Raw genomic sequence first — 21,833 nt, 5'->3', positions numbered from 1 at the left:
TCCCACCAGCAATGCATGAACAATCCAGTTTCTTCACATTCTCGCTAGCATTTGATATTGTCACTGTTTTTTTTAATTTTTTAATTTTAGCCGTTCTGTTAAGGGTGTGGTGGTTTTAATTTGCATTTCTCTAATGGTTAATGATGTTGAACGTCTTTTCATGTGCTCATTCGCCGTTTCCCCTCTTTGGTGAAGTGTCTTTGCCCATTTTCTAATTGGATGCTTTTGTTTTTTACTATTGAGTTTTGAGAGTTCTTCATATATTCTACAGATGAGTCCTCTGTTACATACGTAGTTTGCAAATATGTTCCTATCAATCTTTAGCTTTTCTTTTCATCCCCTTAGCATGGTTTTTCACAAAGCAAAGGTTTTAATTTTGATGAAGTCACTTTACTAATTTTTTCTTTTAAGGGTCATACTTTAGGTATCTGAGAACTCTTTGATTAGTTCTAGATCCCAAAGGTTTCCTCCTGTTTTTTTGCCTAAAAATTTCCTAGCTTTACATTTTATATATAAGGCCTTGATCCATTTTTAGTTAATTTTTGTATACTGTGTAAAGGTTTTGTTTTTGTTTTTGTTTTTCTTCTAGATGTCTAGTTGTTCCAGCACCATTTGTTGAAAAGACCATCTTTTCCCTGTAACATTGCCCTTTTTTTGTACCTTCGTTAGAGTGGTTGGGCATATTTGTAGGGGTCTATTTCTGGGTTTTCTGTTAATGTTCCATTGATCTATGGGTCTGTCCTCCCACCAGTACTACAGAGTCTGGATTACTGTAGGTATATACTAAATCCTGAAATTGTGTAAACTGACTCTTCCTGCTCTACTCTTTTTCAGAATTATTTTAGCTACTCTAGATCCTTTCTCTTTTCATATAAATTTTATTTTGTTTCATTTTGGGGGGAGGTCATTTACCTGAGTATTTTTTTTTAATTTATTTTTCATTTTTATTTATTTATTGGCAAGTTAGCTAACATACAGTGTAGTTGTGGCTTCAGGACTAGATTCCTGTGATTCATCACTTACATACAGCACCCAGTGCTCATCCCAACAAGTGCCCTCCTCCATGCCCATCACCCATTTTGCCCATCCCCTCTACCCCCCACCCCCGTCAACCCTCAGTTTGTTCTTTGTATTTAAGAGTCTCTTATGGTTTGCCTTCCTCTCTATTTGTGTCTTATTTTTCCTTCCTTTCCCCTAAGGTCTTCTGTTAAGTTTCTTAAATTCCACATGTAAGTGAAATCATATGATGTCTGTCTTTCTCTGACTTATTTCATTTAGCATGATACCCTCTAGTTCCATCCACGTTGTTGCAAATGGCAAGATTTCATTCTTTTTCATTGCCAAGTAGTATCCCATTGTATATGTACCACATCTTCTTTATCCGTTCATCAGTCAGTGGACATTTGGGCTCTTTTCCATAATTTGGCTATTGTTGATAGCACTGCTGTGAACATTGGGGTACATGTGCCCCTACGAATCAGCCAGCATTCCTATATCCTTTAGATAAATTCCTAGTAGTGCTATTGCTGAGTCATAGGGTAATTCTATTTTTAATTTTTTGAGGAATTCCACCCTGTTTTCCAGAGTGGCTGCACCAGTTTGCATTCCCACCAACAGTGCAAGAGGGTTCCCCTTTGTCCACATCCTCACCAGCATCTGTTGTTTCCTGAGTTGTTACTTGTAGCCACTCTGACTGGTGTGAGGTGGTATTTCAGTGTGGTTTTGACTTGTATTTCCCTGATGATGAGTGATGTTCAGCATTTTTTCATGTGTTTGCCATCTGGATATCTTCTTTGGAAAAGTGTCTATTCATGTCTTCTGCCCATTTCTTCACTGGATTATTTGTTTTTCGGGTGTTCTTTGTAGATTTTTGATATTAGCCCTTTATCCAATATGTCATTTGCAAATAATCTTCTCCCATTCCATTGGTTGCTTTTTAGTTTTGATTGTTCCCTTTGCTGTGCAGAAGCTTTTTTATCATGATGAGGTCCCTATAGTTCATTTTTGCTTTTATTTCCCTTGCCTTTGGAGACATGTCAAGTAAGAAGTTGCCTTGACTGAGGTCAAAGAGGTTGTTGCCTGTTTTCTCCTGTAAGATTTTGATGGTTTCCTGTCTCACATTTAGGTCTTTCATCCATTTTGAATTTATTTTTGTGTATGGTGTAAGAAAATGGTCCAGCTTCATTCTCCTGCATGTTGCTGTCCAGTTCTCCCAGCACCATTTGCTAAAGAGACTGTCTTTTTCCCATTGGATATTCTTTCCTGCTTTGTCAAATATTAGTTGGCCATATATTTGTGGGTCCATTTCTGGGTTCTCTAGTCTATTCCATTGGTCTATGTGTCTGTTTTTGTACCAATACCATTCTGTCTTGATGATTACAACTTTGTAATACAAGCTAAAGTTTGGGATTGTGACGCCTCCAACTTTGGTTTTCTTTTCTAACATTATGGCTGTTCAGGGCCTTTTGTGGTTCCATACAAATTTTAGGATTGTTTGTTCTAGCTCTGTGAAGAATGCTGGTGCTATTTTGATGGGGATTGCATTGAATGTGTAGATTGCTTTGCTAGTATCAACATTTTAACAATATTTGTTCTTCTAATCTATGAACATGGGATGCTTTTCCATTTCTTTGTGTCATCTTCAGTTTCTTTCATAAGCTTTCTGTAGTTTTCAGCATACAGATTTTTTTTTACCCCCTTGGTTAGGTTTATTTCCTAAGCATTTTATGGTCCTTGGTGCAATTGCAAATGGGATTGATTCCTTGATCTCTCTTTCTGTTGCTTCATTATTGGTGTATAGAAATGCAACTGATTTCTGTACACTGATTTTATATCCTGTGACTTTGCTGAATTCATGTGTCAGTTCTAGCAGTTTTTTTTGTGAAGTCTTTCAGGTTTTCCATGTAGAGTATCATGTCATCTGTGAAAAGTGAAAGTTTGATTCTTCTTCTTTTTTTATTTTTTTTAAGTTTATTTTTGCAGAGAGAGAGAGAGAGACAGAGAGACCGAGCATGAGCATGAGCATGGGAAGGGCAGAGAGAGAGGGAGACACAGAATCTGAAACAGGCTCCAGGCTCGGAGCTGTCAGCACAGAGCCCAACGCGGGGCTCGAATTCATGGACAGCAATATCATGACCTGAGCCGAAGTTGGACGCTCAACCGACTGAGCCACCCAGGCGCCCCTGAAAGTTTGATTCTTCTTTGCCAATTTGGATGCCTTTTATTTCATTTTGTTGTCTGATTGCTGAGGCTAGGACTTCCAATGCTATGTTAAACAACAGTGGTGAGAGTGGACATCCCTGTCGTGTTCGTGATCTCAGGCAGAAAGCTCTCAGTTTTTCCCCATTGCGGATGATATTAGCTGTGGCCCTTTCATATATATGGCTTTTATGATGTTAAGGTATGTTCCTTGTATCTTGACTTTCTTGAGGGTTTTTGTTAAGAAAGGATGCTGTATTTTGTCAAATGCTTTTTTCTGCATCTATTGGCAGAATCATATGGTTCTTATCCTTTTTCTGTTAATGTGATGTATCATGTTGATTGATTTGTGAATATTGAATCAGCCCAGCAGCCCAGGAATGAATCCCACTTGATCATGGCGAATAATTCATTTAATATACTGTTGAATTCAATTTGCTAGTATCTTGTTGAGAATTTTTGCATCCAGGTTCATCAGGGATATTGGCCTGTAATTCTCCTTTTTAGTGGGGTCTTTGTCTGGTTATGGAATCAAGGTAATGCTGGCTTCATGGAACGAGTCTGGAAGCTTTCCTTCCATTTCTGTTTTTTGGAACAACTTGAAAAGAATAGGTATTAAGTCTGCTTTAAATGTCTGGTAGAAGTTCCCTGGGAAGCCATCTGGCCCAGGACTCTGATATGTTGGGAGATTTTTGATAATCGATTCCATTTCTTTGCTGGTTATTGGTCTTCAGATTTTCTGTTTCTTCACTTTTGAGTTTTGGTAGTGTGTGGGTGTCTAGGAATTTGTCCATTTCTTCCAGATTGTCCAGTTTCTTGGCATATAATTTTCCATAGTATTCTCTAATAATTTGTTGTATTTTTGTGGTGTTGGTTGTGATCTCTCCTCTTTCATTCGTGATTTTATCAATTTGGGTCCTCTCTTTTTTCTTTTTGAGAAGTCTGGCTAGGGGTTCATCAATTTTGTTTATTCATTCAAGAAACTGGCTCTTAGATTCATTGACCTATTGTTTTTTTGGATTCTGTATTGTTTATTTCAGCTCTAGTCTTTATTATTTCTCTTCTGCTAGCTTTGGGCTTTCTTTACTGCTGCCTCTCTGGTTCCTTTAGGTTTGAGGTTAGGTGATGTATTTGGGATCGTTCTTGCTTCTTGAGATAGGCCTGGATTGCAATGTATTTTCTCTTCTGTGTTTTTTTTCAAGCCCAGCTATTAGTCTTATGACTGTTATTCTAAATTCTTGTTCATATATATAGTTTATATCTGTTTTGAACAATTCTCTGGCAGGCATTTCTTCTTGGAATTCCTTTTGTGGAGAATTCTTCCATTTTGTCATTTTGGTCAGGTTTCTGTCTTGTACGTGTTTTATATATTTTTATGTGTTTATTTTTATTTTTGAGAGAGAGAGGGAGAGAGACAGAGCATGAGTGGGGGAGGGGCAGAGAGAGACAGAGACAGAATCTGAAGTAAGCTCCTCCAGGCTCTCAGCTGTCAGCACAGAGCCTGCGATGCAGGGCTCGAACTCATGAACCGCAAGATCATGATCTGAGCCAAGGTTGGATGCTTAACTTACTGAGCCACCCAGGCACCCCTGTCACATACGTGTTTTAATAGCTTGTTATGTGTCCCATACCTGTGAGTGCTATATTAAAAACGGGTCATACGCTGTCCAGGGTCTGGCACTTCAGGAACTGTTTCCGGAGTGTGTTGTGTGCACTCTGTTGTTGTGTATTTGGCTGCTGTATCCCACTGCTCATAGTGGTGGGTTGTTTGGACGTTCCACCAGGTGTGCTTTGACATGTTCGTTGAAGCAACCCTGGAAAAAAGGAAAGGTGGGGGAACCTTATCCCAAAGAAAGAGAACAACGAAAGGGGCAAAAAAAAAAAAAAAAACAACAAAAACCAGGCAGAGAATCAAAGAAACTATACGGCTTGATCCAGAGAGAGAGAGGAAAATAAAGAAAGAGATACAGAAAGTGTGTAAAAAGAATAGAGTGAAAATGCCTGATTAAACAAACAACCAAAGCAGAGAAAGGAAAAAAGATACATATACATATATATTATGTTTTATATGTATCTGTATGTAATATATAGACATAATATATATATATTATATATTTATATATATTATATAAGTCAGAATTGACCAAAAATCAAATCAGAAACTATGAGCCTGATTCCAAAGGGGGGGAAAAAAAGAGGAGGATAGAAAGAAAAAGAAGGAAAGAAAAGAAAACCCAACAGACTAACATACAAAACTGCAGGACAGTTGTCTTTTGGGGCCTGGGACCGGTGGCTCTGCTGGTCTGCAGGAGAGGCCGTCTGGCTCTGTCAGTGTCACTCTGGTTTGGTCAGTGTCAGTCTCACTCCAGTAGATAAGCAGTTACCAGGTACGGAGGGGCAGGGTTTGGTCAGTGTATCGCCTCCACTGGGGGCCGCTGTCCTGTTCCCTGAAGCCCCACTGTGTTGGTGATGGGGAGAAAAATGGAGACGCCCCAGTCCCTCCTCCCTGGACCAGGGCTTGTCCTGGGCCTCCCAGGCGTTAGGCTAGTATTCAAAACCCAATGTCTTAAAGGATCCGCACCACACAGACCTGGTTCTAGGGTAACGCCACTCCACCCATCTGACAAAGGGCCTCTGGCTGGCCAGTTCTTGCAAGATCTTTTGTCCTTTGTGGGGGCAATAAATCCTCGAACCACGGTACTCGAGGGAGGGGACTGTCCTCTCCCAATGTGCCCCTGAGATCACTGCCACGCCCAGGGGCTGACTCCCTTCCCCGCCAGGCATGTGCACTGGGCAGCGGCTCCGGTACAGAGAAAGTCACACACCCTTGAAAACGCTGATCTTCAGCTCCTACGGCTGTTTGCAAAGTAGACACTGGCACTCTCCGTATTTCTCGTTCCCCAGTCCGTGGTCTGGAGAGGGTTTTCTCTTGTCCAAACACAATATCATACTTCCATAGCCTTTCTCTCCCTTTTGTCTCTCCACAGAAGGGGTTCCCCTCCCCTCCATTCCTACACTGCCCATTTTATCTCTCCGAATTCACATACACAAACCTCTGTCCCATCAAGCTGCTCTGTCCACTTGTGGAGATTTTTCTGTGACTCTGCAGCCTGTATTCCTGGGTGTTCCAAATGTTCTGACCTCAAAACAGCTGTGTTTGAGGAATGAGGGAAATCCCAGTCCCCCTACTTCTCCGCCGTCTTAACTCCTCTCCGTATAAATTTTAGAACAATATTTGCTATATCTACAAAAACTCTTGGTGAGATTTTGATAAGAATGATATTAAACATGAATATCATTTGGAGAGGATTGACATTTTTACTATGTTGAGCTTTCTAGTTCATGAACTTGGTGACCTCTGACTTTATGTGGACCTTTTCATTTCTTTCACTAGCATTTTTTAGTTTTCAACATACTACATGTACATGTGTTCTTAGATTTCCACCTAAGTATTTCTGAGTTTTTTTGTTTCTTTGTTTTGCGGTTGTTTAGCGCCAATTTCTGAGGCCTGCCTCACTTGTAGGTTCCCAGTGAGACTGTAGACACAATGTAGCTTTCAGTTCTGTTTCCTGTGAGTCCTTTTCTCCTTTTGTGTAGTGCAGCAGTGGTTAGAAATTTGTGAAAATGAGTTCCCCGGTTCATTTGAATTAATCTTTTTCTTTCTTTTTCTCATCTTCTTCATGGTGGTGTTTATCCCTAAGAATTGGACAGGACCCAGCTCTCTGGGACTCACCGATTGAAGAGATCTTTGTGCTCTGATAAGCTGCCCGCTAAGGATTAGATTTCATTGTCTGTTTCAGGAATGGTGGTTCCTTCCAAGACCAAAATAGTGTGCCATTTTTCTACTCTTGTATTGACCTGTGGACAGCCACACACCCTTCAAATAGTGCCCCGAGATGAGTACGACAACCCTACCAACAATTCCGCATCCTTGAGAGATGAGCACAATTACAGTTTGTCCATTCATGAGGTAAGCAGCTTCCCTTCTCTGTGTGCTCCTTTTCTGTCATTCTCACCCTTACTGATTCACTTCCTCTCATCTCCACCTTGACTTCTGTACTGTCCTTCCTTCATCTGACAGTGCCCAATCCCATTAGTAATTATGAGGCTTAGATTAACTTGTAATAGGAAAGTTCTTTGTAAAGAGTAAACTGCCATGCACTAGGGCAAATTTTCTATGTTCACTGATGCTCGGTTTTCCTCTTGTAGCTCGGTCCCCAAGAAGAAGAGAGCTCTGGTGTCTCGTTTGAGAAGTCTGTGACCTCCAACAGGCAGACCTGCCAGGTGTTCTTGAGACTCACCCTGCATTCTCGTGGCTGCTTCCATGCCTGCATTTCATACCAAAATCAGCCAATCAATAATGGTGAATTTGACATCATTGTCCTAAGTGGTGAGTTGAAAGAAAAGCTCTGATTTAGTCCTGGTCCCAGGCCACTTGTTCTTTGTGTTGTCTGCGTTCTTCTGACCAACCTCACAAACGTTTGCCATCTGAGCCACACTTGGCTTAGAGTCCTCTGGACTAAAGGTCTAGTGACAGGTCTTTCTTTTCCTCCCACGTCTCCTACTTTACAACCTTGTTCCTTGTTACTACTTCAGAGAATGAGAAGAATATTGTCGAACGCAACGTGTCCACCTCAGGAGTGAGCATTTACTTTGAGGCTTATCTTTATAATGCCACCAACTGTACCAGCACACCTTGGCACCTTCCCCCCATGCACATGAGCTCCTCCCAGCGCCGGCCTTCCACAGCCATGGAGGAGGAAGATGAAGACTCACCCTCTGAGTGCCAGACCCCTGAGAAGGTGAAGAAACCGAAGAAAGTGTACTGCTACGTGTCCCCAAAGGTTGGACCAATCACTCTTGTCTCAAAATCCCCTTGCCTAAACCTGCATATATTTGGCGATCGGTAATAAAACCACAAAGCATTAGTGTGAGAGTCAGGGCAAGATCTTTGACTTGTAGGTTTTCTGGGATACCAAGAGAGGCTACTTAAGCTTGAGCAGAAGATTGCGCCCCCCCCCACCCCCAATTTTGCCGCACATGTTTGGACTGGACTGGATTAAGACTGTCTAGAAGGTCTGTGTACCTTGGTGCTTTAGAGCACCTGAGGCGTTCTGCCCTTTGATTGCTTCTGGGAAGGTGTTTCAAGGAATGGCTCTCAGAGTTTTAAAGAAAGCTACTTTTGACCATTAAAAATTTTTCACTAGTATAAAAATTACTGTTGGCCCCTTCTGCTGTTTTGAAACAATTTGATCTTTCATTCTTGGATTCATGAAACCACAATAAATGCATGTCTCTCTCAGGCTACAAGATTGGGACACAGAAATTTTGGCAGAGGCAGGGAGGTGAACTTCCCAAGGCCCCTGAGCTAAGAGGCACTTTGTGTTAGGATTTTCTTTTGAGTATTTGTATTTTGCTTATTCATTCAGACCTCGGAAAACTGAGCTCTTGAAACATCCCATTCTATCCCTTTAATCTCATAACCAAAACTGAGTCCCAATTCCGTTCTACTTCAGACTTTGCTAAGTGTCATTAAAAGCTTGTCCTGCTTTGAACTAGGGGAGTGGGAATGAGGGCCAGGGTGAGGTACAGATGAAGCAAGTTGGACCACGAGGTGGTAATTGTTAAAGCTGATGATGAGTTCATCATACCATTTTCCCTTCTTTAGCATGTGTTTGAAATTTTCTTAATGAAGAGCTTGTTTTAAATCAAGAAAAAGCCAGATCTGTACATTTAGATAACAGGTTTTTTTTAGATTAAAAGTGATTGGCTTTGTCTTTTTCTTTTTTATAATAGTATAAAGAGACCCTTCTTTATTCTCACCATTTTTATGTGCTTTTTTGTTTGCAACCACACGACCACCTTTACCCTCCCATCCCCCACCTGGCCTCCCATGGCAAATCCTGGGTACCATTCTTTTTTTTTTTTAATTTTTTTTTTTTTAATGTTTATTTATTTTTGAGACAATGCGAGAGACAGAGTGCAAGCAGCGGAGGGGCAGAGCAGACAGAGGGAGACACAGAATCTGAAGCAGGCTCTGGGCTCTGAGCTGTCAGCCCAGAGCCAGACGTGGGGCTCAAACTCACAAACTGTGAGATCATGACCTGAGCCGAAGTCGGATGCTTAATCGACTGAGCCACTCACGGGCCCCCCTGGTTACCATTCTAATAGAGATAAAGCAGTGGGTAGGGGCCACAGGTATCTCCTGTCCATTGAGGAAGTCTGAGCAGCACTCAGCTGAACAGAAGGAGATTTTGATTGTTTCTAGGTAAAATGTTTACTCATAAAGTGAAAATCTGATCTCAGACATTTAGAACTGGTAGTAAGACTTGAATAGGAAGATTATGAAATGTCTCTGTGTGAAATTGCATTGTCAGAGTAATATTTTCAATTTGCCTGTTTTAAGATAGAATTGATGTTATTTATTTTATTTTAGTACTAAAAAAGTATCCTCTTTGTCCCTAGAGGGAAAGGGTTATGAGGAATGGAGGTAGGGACTCTGATTTTTTAATTACAGTACCCAGATAGACCCTTTTTATTTATCACTCACTTCCTTTTCTGTATGTTGTCCCTCCAGCAATTCTCAGTGAAGGAGTTCTACCTGAAAATCATTCCCTGGCGCCTTTATACCTTCCGAGTATGCCCAGGAACAAAAGTAAGTTGAACCTTACATTTGGTTTATGCTGAGCAGGCTTCAATTCTGGAATGTTTCAGCCTTTCGTTTATTCCTAGAAGGGCTTTTGGTGCTTCTGGAAGTTCTTACGGTGCACACGGAATTCATTGCCGGATAAAGAAAGGGTCGTCTTTTGTCCTCACAACGTGGCATGAAGAATACAGAAGTTCTAGAAAGACACATGCCTAAAGAAACAAGAATTAGTAGCAAATCAGAATTCTTCAACAGTTCTCTTTTGCCCCGAGACTAAGTTAATGGAGAAGGTGTTGGCAGTTCTGGCCCAAGCTTGGTTTTCCCACATGCTAAAGCTAACTCTTTTAGAATCAGCATTCTCATTTATGAAAAACATATGTTTTAACTTTCCGAGCTTTTGGAATCTAAAGGCAAATTGCTTTCCTCCAGCCAGTTTGCCCAACCTCATCAGGTATTTGTATATCCTTCCTGCCTTCAACAGTGTATGTGTGTTTCTATATCTATATGTACACACATACACACACACACACACACACACACACACACATACACACACACATTTACCTATAATAACCTTGGTAGTTTTTTTTATTTGTTTAAATTCTCGTTAGTTAACATACAGCACAATATTGGTTTCGAGAGTACACCCTTCTTATATTTTATGTTAGGAGGTCTGTATTGTTAACCTGCGATCCTCACTAAAGGCAGTCTCTGTGACTCCAGTAATTTAACATAAGATCGGATTGTAGAGCACAGAGATGAAAAACATAGTGATACACTCCTAGTAGGTACTCACTTACAGAAAACAGGCTTAACTTGTTGGTTGGTTGGTACTGAAGGTTAGGGATAGGGAAAGTTTTTGCTGGATATGAGGGTTTTATACTAAACCTTTTCTTTTGTCCTTTGTTAGTTTTCATACCTCGGCCCCGACCCCGTTCATAAGCTCCTGACGCTGGTGGTAGATGATGGCATTCAGCCGCCCGTGGAGCTCAGCTGTAAGGAGAGGAACATTCTAGCAGCCACTTTCATCCGCTCTCTCCATAAGAATATAGGTAAGATTGGACAGGGGTTCTGACAGGGAAGGCAGTGACCCCAGCCACGCTGGGCGTCTGAAGGTGTGGTGTGGACTGCACAGGTGTCTTGAGATGAGGCTGTGATCATGATGGATCTTCTTGCTCCTCAGGAGGCTCCGAGACCTTTCAGGACAAGGTGAACTTTTTCCAGCGAGAGCTTCGGCAGGTGCATATGAAAAGACCACATTCCAAAGTCACCCTGAAGGTCAGCAGACACACGTTGTTGGAATCGGTGCGTAAGGTTTCATTTCCGTTGTCAGTTGTCAGGATTTTGCAACTAGAAACCTCTTTGGTGTTTGGTTATGTTCTGCAGGTTGAAACCCCAATTTCCCTTCTCTTTAAACATCTCTGTTAAAAACTGCTCTTCTCTTTGTTTGATTATGTACTAAGTTTGGAGTAGATTTGTTCAAGACCTGTTATTCAGGGGAGAGACTAGTTGACACGTCGGCTTTATAATCCGTACCGAACTCATTCCTGAACCATCTCCTGGAACTTGTGTGTGGGGAAGGTAGAAGTAGTGGTTGACAGAAGAAAGTTCTTACTCTTGAATCCTTGGAATAGAAGAGCTCTTGTTGGATTAAAAGGAAATGACTTTTGTTGTCACTCTGGTCTGATGGAAAAGGAGCACCTGATGTGTGTCTGTCTCCACTGCACAGACACTGGCATAATTCTTGCATTCCTCGAGAATGAGAAGGCTTGGTCCCTGTCCAGAAAGTGTTTGTGATGTTTGGCTCTGGTAGGTGTGACTGGAAACCCCTTTTCTCAGCCACATTCCCTGTGTGGCATGGCTCCCTGTCTGAACATAGCCTGTGGATAAAGATTTCTAGTGAACACTGTACTTGAAAACCAGGACTCCTTGGTTCTCTTGCTGACAGCTTACTGATTTGAGTCCTTTTTATTTCTTCATGTAAGAGTTTTCTAATTAATAAAATGAGCATTAAAAAAAAAAACAAAACTTCAAAACTTCCCAACAAAGCAATGGTATAAAGATGAATTAGGTTGTTTTTTAAAATCTTAAGTTTCTTCCGGAGATCTGTGCATTTTAAATAATAAGATGGCATGATTAAAGCTTATATCTGAGTACTGTATCTCCTCCAAGTACTAATGGTTACAGGGACAATGGCATTGTTCTTGTGTTTTTGTGTTGAACACCCAAGAGATGCCAGCCAGTCTTCTGACAGTTTCCTTCCCTTCACTGCTTTTCAGTCTCTGAAAGCTACCCGGAATTTCTCCATCTCAGATTGGAGCAAGAACTTTGAAGTGGTTTTCCAAGACGAAGAAGGTCAGTTTTAAAATTTCATATTCTTTTCCTTTTTAAGTTTATTTATTTTGAGAGAGAGAGAGAGAGAGAGAGAGAGAGAGAGAGAGATGGGGGTGGCAGAGAGAAGGGAGTAGAGAATCCCAAGTAGAGCCCCATGCGGGGCTCCATCCCATGAGCCGTGCGATCATGACCCAGATCAAGAGTTGGACACTTAACCGACCAAGCCACCCAGGTGCCCCTCATATTCATTTTCTTTAACTCTCTTCCCCACTCCTCCTCTCCTCCTTACCTGCTTTCCACAAAGAACAAAAATATCCCCCCTACCCCTGCCCCTGCCCAAGCTTATTTTCCTAAAGGAAAAAGAAGTCATAAATTGAAACAGAAGATGTGGTGTTTACTGGCCAGGTAGCTTGGTGGAGCCTGTAGAGCACAGACAGAGGGACTTGGAGGCAAGCGCTAAGAGTTGGGACCAGAAGGGAAGGTAGTAACCTTTGCAGAACAAGAGAAAAGTCCATTTCCTGGGATCTCTGATCTCCCATGTTTCCATACTAGGGGGCATTAGCTTAGTGAACAAAATACCTTGAGTCCTTTAATCCTACAGAAAGGGATGGGATTTCCAAAAAAAAAAGCCCGCAGTTTATGTGGGTTGGAATGGGGAAACACTCACGTAGTGGAATGGAAGGAAGGTGGAGAGTGTCGAATGATGAATAGAGGAACACAAGCAACAAGAGGTGGTAGGCCAGAGTCCCTTTTTATTTTTATTATACCTTTCAGCTCTGGACTGGGGAGGGCCTCGTCGGGAATGGTTCGAGCTAATCTGCAAAGCATTATTTGATACCACCAATCAGCTCTTCACCCGATTCAGTGACAACAACCAAGCATTAGTGAGTTTGCGACTTCCCTGTGGGCGGGTGGAAAATGTCAGTTGCATCACAATACGTAACTCCAACAAGGGTTTGAGATCATGCAGCTGTCCTGGAAATCTGACAACCTGTGTCTTGTTCTTAATTTCGATACTTACAGTATGAACCAATTAGATTGCTTCCCTCCTCTTTGCCTTTATTATTTCATGTGCAAAATAAGAGAAAATGCAGACGATGAGTATTTGACTAAAAAGTATTTTAGTGCAATGGCCATTCTACTAATTACTATTATAATGATTAAGCCACTTTTCTCAAAATATACCTAAGGCCATTGACTTTTGAACTAGATCTTTGACTAGGCAGAGGTATAAACAGTAGAGTAGTAGACTTCGTTTGAAAGAATTTCAGGTTTAGGGAAAAGACCTCCCATCATCCATTGGTTAACTTCCATACCCAGCCAGGGACCACAGACTTAATGTAAGATTCTTCTATTTACTGTAAATCCATCTTTGCCCTCTATCTTCCAGTCAGTCTAAATTACTCATGTTAGCTACCAAACAACTAATGGCATTTAGACAACTCTTTGATTCTAACACTGAAATTCTTGCTTCCTTGGGATGGAGTTGTCGGGGAGGGTCTTTCCAGAACCAGGCTTGAAGAAAAATGGCCCGGAGCCTTTATTTATTTATTTTTTTAATATTTATTTTTGAGAGGGAGGGAGAGAGAGAGAGCAAGCGCATAAACTCAGGAGGGGCAGAGGGTGGGGGTGGGGGACAGAGGATCTGAAGTGGCTCTGGGTGGACAGCAGAGCGAGCCTGATGTGGGGCCGGAACTCATGAACTGTGAGATCATGCCCCGAGTCAGGGTCAGAAGCTTAACTAACTGAGCCACTCAAGTGCCCCAGAGCCTTTTAATCTCTTTCTTTCACAGGTACATCCCAATCCTAATCGCCCTGCTCATCTACGCTTGAAGGTGTATGAGTTTGCAGGGCGGTTGGTGGGCAAGTGTCTCTATGAGTCCTCTCTAGGAGGAGCCTACAAGCAATTGGTCCGAGCTCGATTCACCCGCTCTTTTTTAGCCCAGATCATAGGCCTACGTATGCATTATAAGGTAATGTCTTAGGTATGTGTTTTTACCAAGGCTCCTGGCCATTACTTCTGGAATTCCTCCACTCTGCGCTCATTGTTCTTAAGGGGGGAGGGGTAAGTGGTTCCAGGCAGTTACAAATTGCCTTTCTGGGTACGAGTAGTCATGTTCTGTTGTCTTTCTGTCTTCTCAGTACTTTGAAACAGATGACCCAGAATTCTACAAATCTAAAGTTTGCTTCATCCTCAACAATGACATGAGTGAGATGGAGCTCGTCTTTGCAGAAGAGAAATATAATAAATCAGGTCAATTGGATAAGGTGAGAAAGAGAATCGAACTTGGGTCCCGTGGTTCCCAGCCTGCTCTACAGCAGGGCTGTCAAATGGAGCTTTCCGCAATGATGGAAATGTTCTTTATCTGGGCTGTCTTTTGGACACCCAACATGTGGCTTGTTATCCACCAAATAACTGAATTTTTCACTTTATTTCATTGTCATTAATGTAAGCACGTGAGGCTAGTGGCAACCATATCAGGACATTGCATCCCACGGTTGATGATCTTGGCCCATTTAATGGAGCGAAAGACACATGTACCCATATATCCTACCCACTCCTCCTTTCCAGTAGAAAAAGAACTTCGTGATAGTGAAGTGTCACTGCATAAGTAGCTTTGGGGGAATGACAGTGTCCCAAAGGTCAGCAGGGGCTTAATTTGGGATCATAGAGACATGAGGCTCTTGCTGACAAGGAACCGTAATATCTTCCTGTTCCGTCCCCACTAGTTGACCAGGTCAGAGAAGGCTCGCTCCAATACCCTAGTAGCTAGTAGAATGTGCTGTGGTAGGACCGCTGAAGCTTAGTAAGTATATGAAACCAGGTGTGTTGCGAGGTTGAGGGTGCAGCAGACACTCATTGCTGTGATGGAGTTCGATAATGCTGTGTTTATGGGACGTAGCGGCTGAGTGTCGTCAACTCCCAGCCATAGCCTCCCCCGTCTCTTTTGCCTCTTCTTTCAGGTGGTAGAGCTCATGACAGGTGGAGCTCAAACCCCAGTCACTAATGCGAATAAAATCTTCTATTTAAATCTACTGGCCCAATATCGACTGGCCAGTCAAGTGAAAGAGGAGGTGGAACACTTCTTAAAAGGTGAGAGCCTGTCTGTTCTTGGTCTTGAGATAAAAATCCCCATATCCACAACGTGGGTCTGGCTTTAACTTGGCTACTTTGTTTCAGGTCTGAATGAGTTGGTCCCTGAGAACCTTTTGGCCATTTTTGATGAAAACGAGCTTGAAGTAAGTGCTTGCAATTGCAGACCCCCATTCTTGACTGGGTATTTTGAGTGTGCACGCAGGAACCAGCTTGTTGTGTCTTCTCTTATGAGATGAGGTGGGGAGGTCCTTTGTTCTAGAGTTGGTTTCCCTTTTGTGACCCTCCCATGCATTTACCCTTTCACCAGCTTTCAGAACATTAGAATGTGAAAATTAGAAACTGTAGCTAATTACCCTTGAAGAGTAATAATTAATAGTCATTTATTCATCAAATATTATTGATAACTGGTTGAATAGTAAAGAACATTGGTATTGTGTGCAGTCCTTGTAAATCCCATGACATTTAAAGTTGATTTTAAGGAATAATAGAATATTTTGTACAGAGACTATTGTCTCCTGTATGAGACACTTACACAAACGTCCTTTGGACATTTGAAGCATTAGAGAACTAGCAGTGAATAGGACAAAGCCCCTGCCATCATGGAGCTATGTCCCAGGGAAGGAGACAAACCAAAAGATGTGACATATTTCAAAGCTTGGGGTCACAACACTGTATAGTTAATATATTCTTATTCAGATCCTGTAACAACCGAAAAATGCTATAAGATGGTGAATGCCATTCTGTAATTATCAAAATAGAACTTGTGGGCAAAAAATAAAATCAGTTGGTTACTTACTTGCTCACAGATGATACATACAAGGCAACTTATCAGTTCCCACTTCACACAGATTTTATGAAGAGTGTGTTTTTGCAGACTGTTGCCTGTAAGGAGGAAATTCTTCAAAAATGAGAAAACAAAAAAGTAGTTTCACGTGGTCTTATAGAGTGTTTATTCTTATTAACTGAATTGGCTTCAAGAACAAGAATTAAAGCCGGGTGCAATTTTCATCACATTTGTACCTTCATACATGAAATTCAAACAAAATGAACGCTCCATCTCTCAGCCTAAAGTTTCCCATAGACTATCATCTAGTGCTGTTTATTTTGGGGGCTGAGGAATAGCTAGCTACTGGTGTATTTTGTTTTACCACGAAGCATGGCATTTGTAACAACGTTTAAAAGTGAGTAGGAAGGAAGGACACAGTCTCTTACAGTTACTCGGCACTCTACCCGCACTCTACTCTCACTCATTAGCTTAGCAGGTTCTTCTTGAAGGAGGCAAGGCTCCTCAGGTTTAATTTGGGCTTTTCTGGTCTCTTGATTAGGATGTATCTTTTTTTTTTTTTTTTAAACATTTATTGATTTTTGAGAGAGAGAGACAGAGACAGAGACAGAGAGAGACAGTGCAGACTGGGGAGGGGCAGAGAGAGAGGGAGATACAGAATCCAAAGCAGTCTCCAGGCTCTGAGCTGTCAGCATACAGGCTGACGCACGGCTCGGACTGACGAACCGCGAGATCATGACCTGGGCTGAAGTTGGACGCTTAACGGACTGAGCCACCCAGGTGCCCAAGATGTATCATTTTTTATAACTATTGAGTAAGTACTCACAGTCTGCTAAGTCACATGCTGGAGCCTGAACCAAATTAGGATATCAACAAGGTGTTTGGGCCTCTGAAGTCATTAATGTTCTCATTTTTTTGGTATACTTTTTAATTTATCTGATCAAGTAGAGGCCGGGCTAAAGGGAAGGTAGTAAAAGTTCAGTCCACAAAAGAAGGATGGATCCCAATCCACAAAAGAAGGGAAACAGAAAAGGCCATCTGAAATATTCATAGGAGCTGGGACTTTTCATCAGAGGGAACGGGCCTGCCTTTTCTTCCTGGTGTTCCTAGGCTCTCTCCAAAGCAGACTCAGTAAATACTTGGTTCTTTTTTTGTCCTTTGTTTCGATTCAAAATAGTCTGCAGCAGTTTTTTGTTGTTTTTTTTTTTTTTAAACAAGAAAGCAGTTCTTATTCTGTGTGCCTTTTTATTTTATTTTTTTAGAGAGAGAGAGCTTGTGCGAGTAGGGCAGAGGGAGAGAGAGAATCTTAAGCAGACTACGAACCCAGTGCCGAGCCCGACACAGGGCTCGATCCCACGACCCTGGGATCATGACCTGAGCCAAAATCAAGAGTCAGATGTTGAATCGACTGATCACCCAGTAGTTCTTAATTAGGGGTGCACATCAGTAACAGGAAACTTTTTCAAAATACACAAGTTCCTAACCCATTCCTGGAGATTTTGATTCCATAGGTCTGGGGTAAGGCTTTGGGCATCTACATATTTTTTTAAAAAGCTGTGTGATTTTTACCACGCTGGTTAGGAACCATTGGCCTGTTATAATTAATTTTCCTAAAGCAGAGTTCTGGCATTATGATCTCACCTTATGGTCTTTTTCCTGGTGTTTTCTTTATTCCATATTTTGCATGTTAACACAGGCAATTTTGACCTTATGTTGCGTCTTTGTCCCCTGATTGTCCTGGTAACACCTGACTATTTTCTCCAGCTGCTGATGTGTGGGACTGGGGACATCAGTGTGTCTGACTTCAAAGCCCACGCAGTGGTCGTTGGCGGCTCATGGCATTTCAGAGAGAAGGTAAGTGGGCCAAACTTCCTTTCATTGGATTTGTGCCCTGTTACAAGGAAAAGCTTTCAGAAGAGAAGTATCCAGGAATCAGAGAGGCAGACGTATCGACTGGGAAAAAATGACACATGAGGGAGAGACAGGTGGTTGTCCAGGCAGAAGGGAGCCCTGGTCCCTCGGGGCTGTTGTGCTGCCTGCCACAGGAGTCGTACGTGAGAAATGCAAAGGAATAGAACCAGGCAATCAACGACCACCCTGCTGACTGTGTGACAACAGAAATTCGTAAAGAGGTTGTCGACTGTAACCGTTGCTACCCTTGTCGCCCACTTCAGAGTATCCTGTTCTCTCCCCAGGGGTCAGATCCTAGGCTGCACACTTATGTGTGACCCCACCTTGTGCTCTCTCTCTCTGGCAGGTCATGAGATGGTTCTGGACTGTGGTTTCCAGTCTGACCCAGGAGGAGTTGGCTCGGCTGCTACAGTTCACAACAGGCTCCTCTCAGCTACCACCCGGAGGTTTCGCTGCCCTCTGTCCCTCATTCCAGATTATTGCTGCTCCGACCCACAGCACGCTCCCGACTGCACACACGTGGTGCGTACCAGACCGTCCAGTGCACGCTCACGGGGGAGGGTCGTCCCAGCCCCTGCCAGTGCTTCTGGCAGTGTGAGTTAATCCCTTCTCCCCTTGCCCTTCCAGTTTTAACCAGCTGTGCCTCCCCACGTATGACTCGTACGAAGAGGTGCACAGGATGCTGCAGCTGGCCATCAGTGAGGGCTGCGAGGGCTTTGGCATGCTCTGACCGCCCTCCTGCCATCCCCCCGGCCCTGTGCTTTCTGGAGCACCTGGGTGCACGTAACAGCGTGATAACACTGACCCAGACATCCACGTAGCGTACACGGAACCATCGGCCAGAAGCTGCTGCATGCTCCCCAGTAGCTGGAGTATTTGGTCATCTGTGAGCTGGATCCTTCCCTTGCTGCTCCTTACACATTTCTCCCACGGGCCACTTGGGCACGGTGTGTCATGTGAGCTGCTCACTCAGTCACGAGAGGAGGACCGTGCTGCCGTAACTTCATTTGGTTCTTAGAAGATCTCGGTGGCAGGAGCTGCTTCACTAGCTGAGGAAGATTACACAAAGGGCTCGGCTTTCTTAGAAGGCTGGCCTCCTCCTTGCTCAGCCTCCTCTGCTGGTATCCCTGAGAGATCCCCTCTGCAGCCCTCACTACTTGACCTGAGGTGATGTGAGTCCCTCTTGTGGGCATGGTGATTGCCTCTTCTCACCAGGAGCCGGGAGAAGCACCGCGAGGAAGGGGCCCACATGAGCAGTCTTCATTTTTGTCCCTCTGCACAATGGCAGGCTCAGGCCGTGGCACTGGACTACCTCTAATGGGGACTGATAGCACAAAAGGATTTTTTGTGTGTGGTGTCAGAACTGGAAAAGGAGCTTTTTCCCTGAAGGCATTTCTGGAAATGATCATTAATCCATAAAGAACTCTCTACGCTTTTTTTTTTGAGTTTGAGCCAGTGAGAAAAACAGACCCAAGAATGTGAAAGATAGCTGGGCTATAGCTTCCAGTGCCGAATATGATTTTCCCTTAGGGCCCGGGACACGTCTAGGCACATGGCTGGCTTGAAGACTACTGACGTTTGTCCCTGAGTTTGTTCTTTACACTGAGGTGTGGCTGGGCCTGGCCACTTACCTTCAACTTATTCAGTCTGCTAAGAGCTAGGGATTCTTTAGCTTTCTACAGAAGAAAATTTTGTAGCAAGGGATTGAGACAGTAAGAATAGCATGCTAACGATGCCTGGTTCTCTCTTTGCTTGGTTTTCTCTGGCAGCACTGAGGCAAGGGAAAAGGGTCCTGTGGCTCAGTCACAGGTCCTTGGGGTCAGGGCACAAGGAACATACATAGAAGAGCTGTGTCAGACAACAAACACCCAGCTGCTCAGTGACTTCACTCTGTCAGTTGCCAGCAGGAGTCCCAGTGGAGGGAGGACGATCTAGTAGGTTCGGTTACACGATGACTGAAGAGAACCTGCAGCTGTCTCTTGGAAGATCACACCATCCTTTCTCATTACAGTTTGAATACACACGTCTTCAAGACTCAAACTCTCATCAACTCTCCAAATTTCTGTGTTTAAGAAGGCTTTGCTGCAAGCTACCCTTCTCAACGGGGCATTCAACTCTGAGAATATTACAAGCCATCCTTACTGCCAAAACCAGCAAGTGCAGAGGCCAGAGATGAGGCAGGACTTATGGCAATGCCCTGGCCTCCCGGAAGCATGTCTGAGCCCTCCCGTTCCCAGGGATCACAAGGAACAAGCCCTCCCGAGCTGCTCCCGCTGCTGCCTGACCTCACTCCTTCGCAGTCGTCATTTGTCCTTGGCATGGGTGCCGACCTCACTCATTCTTGGGGTCTGGGATCCAGCGTCAGGGCCTCGACACCCACAGGGTCCTCCATGCCACACGGTCACTGTTCTCCTCAGGGACCAGGACAAGGTGCTGCTGCTTGCCCCAGTGTCTTCCCATGGGACACATGCAGGCGAGTTTCGTCATCACCCTGGACAAGGCGACGTTGCCCCTTGAGCCCGGAGAGGGGCTTCCAGCTGGGGGTACGTGGGCTGGTTCTGCTGTCCTTGGCAGTTGATCCTCTTCTGGACTCTGCATTCTCCCCTCCGTGGCCCTCCAGAGACTACTGCTGGAGCTCGATTTGATTTTCTTGGCTAGATCTGTCATTTTAAGCTCCAGTCATAGCACTTTTCAGAGCATCCTGGGTGCCACCGCGGCTGGCTGCGGCCGCTTGCGTGCCTGTGGTGGGCCTCGGCCCCAGGGTCTTTGTGTAACAAAACCCTTTGATACTGTTGTGGTTTTCTACTCTTCCAGTGTACTCCCTCTCCCAAGTCTGTTCAGAAGTATCTTTGCTCTGTTTGGCCTTTTCCTTTTCTCTTTTTTTCTAATCTTGCTCTGGTACTAGTCAATATGGGAGAAAAAGGTACATGTCAGAGAGAAGGAGGAATATGTGTTACTTCTCGGGCAATTTTTCCTTTCGTGTTTCTTCTTTTGGCCGGTTCTTTTGTTTATGCCCTTGTGGCCCAGGTACTTGGGGGAGGCGGGCTGAACGACTGGCCTTTTAGTGTCTTTGAAGGAAGCCAAGCAGCAAGTGAACAGCAGGGAGAGCATCAGCGTGTTTTCTAGAGACCAAGCCCTGCTGCAGGTCCGTCAGGCCAGGCAAAGGGGCCAGGTAGCTGTAGTGAGACTGTAAATATTTTGTACAGGAAATAAATATCGAAAAGGGTTATGTAGCGAGTGACTCTTCTTTAAGTGGCGACTCAGGGCTCAAACTGGAGGTGGGGAAGGAAAAGAAAGATTTGGAAATGTTTTTGCATTTTCCCAGTAATTCTTTCAGAAGTTCCCAGCGCCAGGTAGAACATGCGCACAGAGCCCTGGCCTGTCCCAGCTCTTCTCGCGCCTCCGTCCTTCCCTGACCGCTGTCCCTGATGCCGGGCAGGGCCATGGTGCCTGACAGGTGCTTGCGCCCACCTCCTGAACAAGCAACCAGTGTGGCAAGAGCAGAGGGTGTCTGTTTTCATCAGTCTTTTAAACATGAATTTGTTGTTTTACTATGTAAGAAACTCAGCATAGAAAATTTGCAAATAAAAAGCACGAGAGAAATAATTCACCTGCCATCCAGCGGTAACCACTGTTAAGTGATGTGTATAGCCTTCTGGTTTGTATACAATCACGCTTATTTCCACGCCTCCTCTCCCCCTTCCCACTCTCCCCGAAGTGGGCTGGCATAGCAGACAAAAATACTGCCTCTCAAAAAGTTTGGAGGCGAGGGGCACGTGGTACCAATTCTTTTCCAACCAAAGCTAAGCATGGCAGAAAACCAGACCTCGGGGCCCTGGCCTTATTGGGGAAGTAATCTTGGT

The 21,833-nt window shown here is 43.7% G+C and overlaps 1 protein-coding gene across 9 annotated transcripts in view; it reads left to right on the top strand.

The window, feature by feature from the left end:
• The window catches only part of AREL1 (apoptosis resistant E3 ubiquitin protein ligase 1), a 48,587-nt gene extending 26,979 nt beyond the window's left edge, over positions 1 to 21,608 (top strand). For all 9 annotated transcript variants that reach the window (XM_053224716.1, XM_053224717.1, XM_015071645.3 and 6 more), the window contains 15 exons: positions 6,999 to 7,168; positions 7,408 to 7,588; positions 7,795 to 8,042; positions 9,776 to 9,853; positions 10,755 to 10,896; positions 11,028 to 11,149; positions 12,124 to 12,199; positions 12,953 to 13,062; positions 13,972 to 14,151; positions 14,321 to 14,446; positions 15,143 to 15,272; positions 15,360 to 15,418; positions 17,824 to 17,913; positions 18,317 to 18,492; positions 18,598 to 21,608. In XM_053224716.1, the coding sequence (XP_053080691.1) occupies positions 6,999 to 7,168; positions 7,408 to 7,588; positions 7,795 to 8,042; positions 9,776 to 9,853; positions 10,755 to 10,896; positions 11,028 to 11,149; positions 12,124 to 12,199; positions 12,953 to 13,062; positions 13,972 to 14,151; positions 14,321 to 14,446; positions 15,143 to 15,272; positions 15,360 to 15,418; positions 17,824 to 17,913; positions 18,317 to 18,492; positions 18,598 to 18,700 (1,991 nt within the window). In that variant the 3' untranslated portion in view covers positions 18,701 to 21,608. The remainder of the gene's footprint in view (positions 1 to 6,998; positions 7,169 to 7,407; positions 7,589 to 7,794; positions 8,043 to 9,775; positions 9,854 to 10,754; positions 10,897 to 11,027; positions 11,150 to 12,123; positions 12,200 to 12,952; positions 13,063 to 13,971; positions 14,152 to 14,320; positions 14,447 to 15,142; positions 15,273 to 15,359; positions 15,419 to 17,823; positions 17,914 to 18,316; positions 18,493 to 18,597) is intronic.
• Positions 21,609 to 21,833: the final 225 nt, after the last annotated feature.

The sequence above is a fragment of the Acinonyx jubatus genome, chromosome B3, assembly GCF_027475565.1.
Source record: "Acinonyx jubatus isolate Ajub_Pintada_27869175 chromosome B3, VMU_Ajub_asm_v1.0, whole genome shotgun sequence".
Taxonomy (NCBI): domain Eukaryota; kingdom Metazoa; phylum Chordata; class Mammalia; order Carnivora; family Felidae; genus Acinonyx; species Acinonyx jubatus.
Note: the sequence above shows the minus strand (reverse complement) of the source record. Positions and strands in the feature narration are given on the sequence as shown.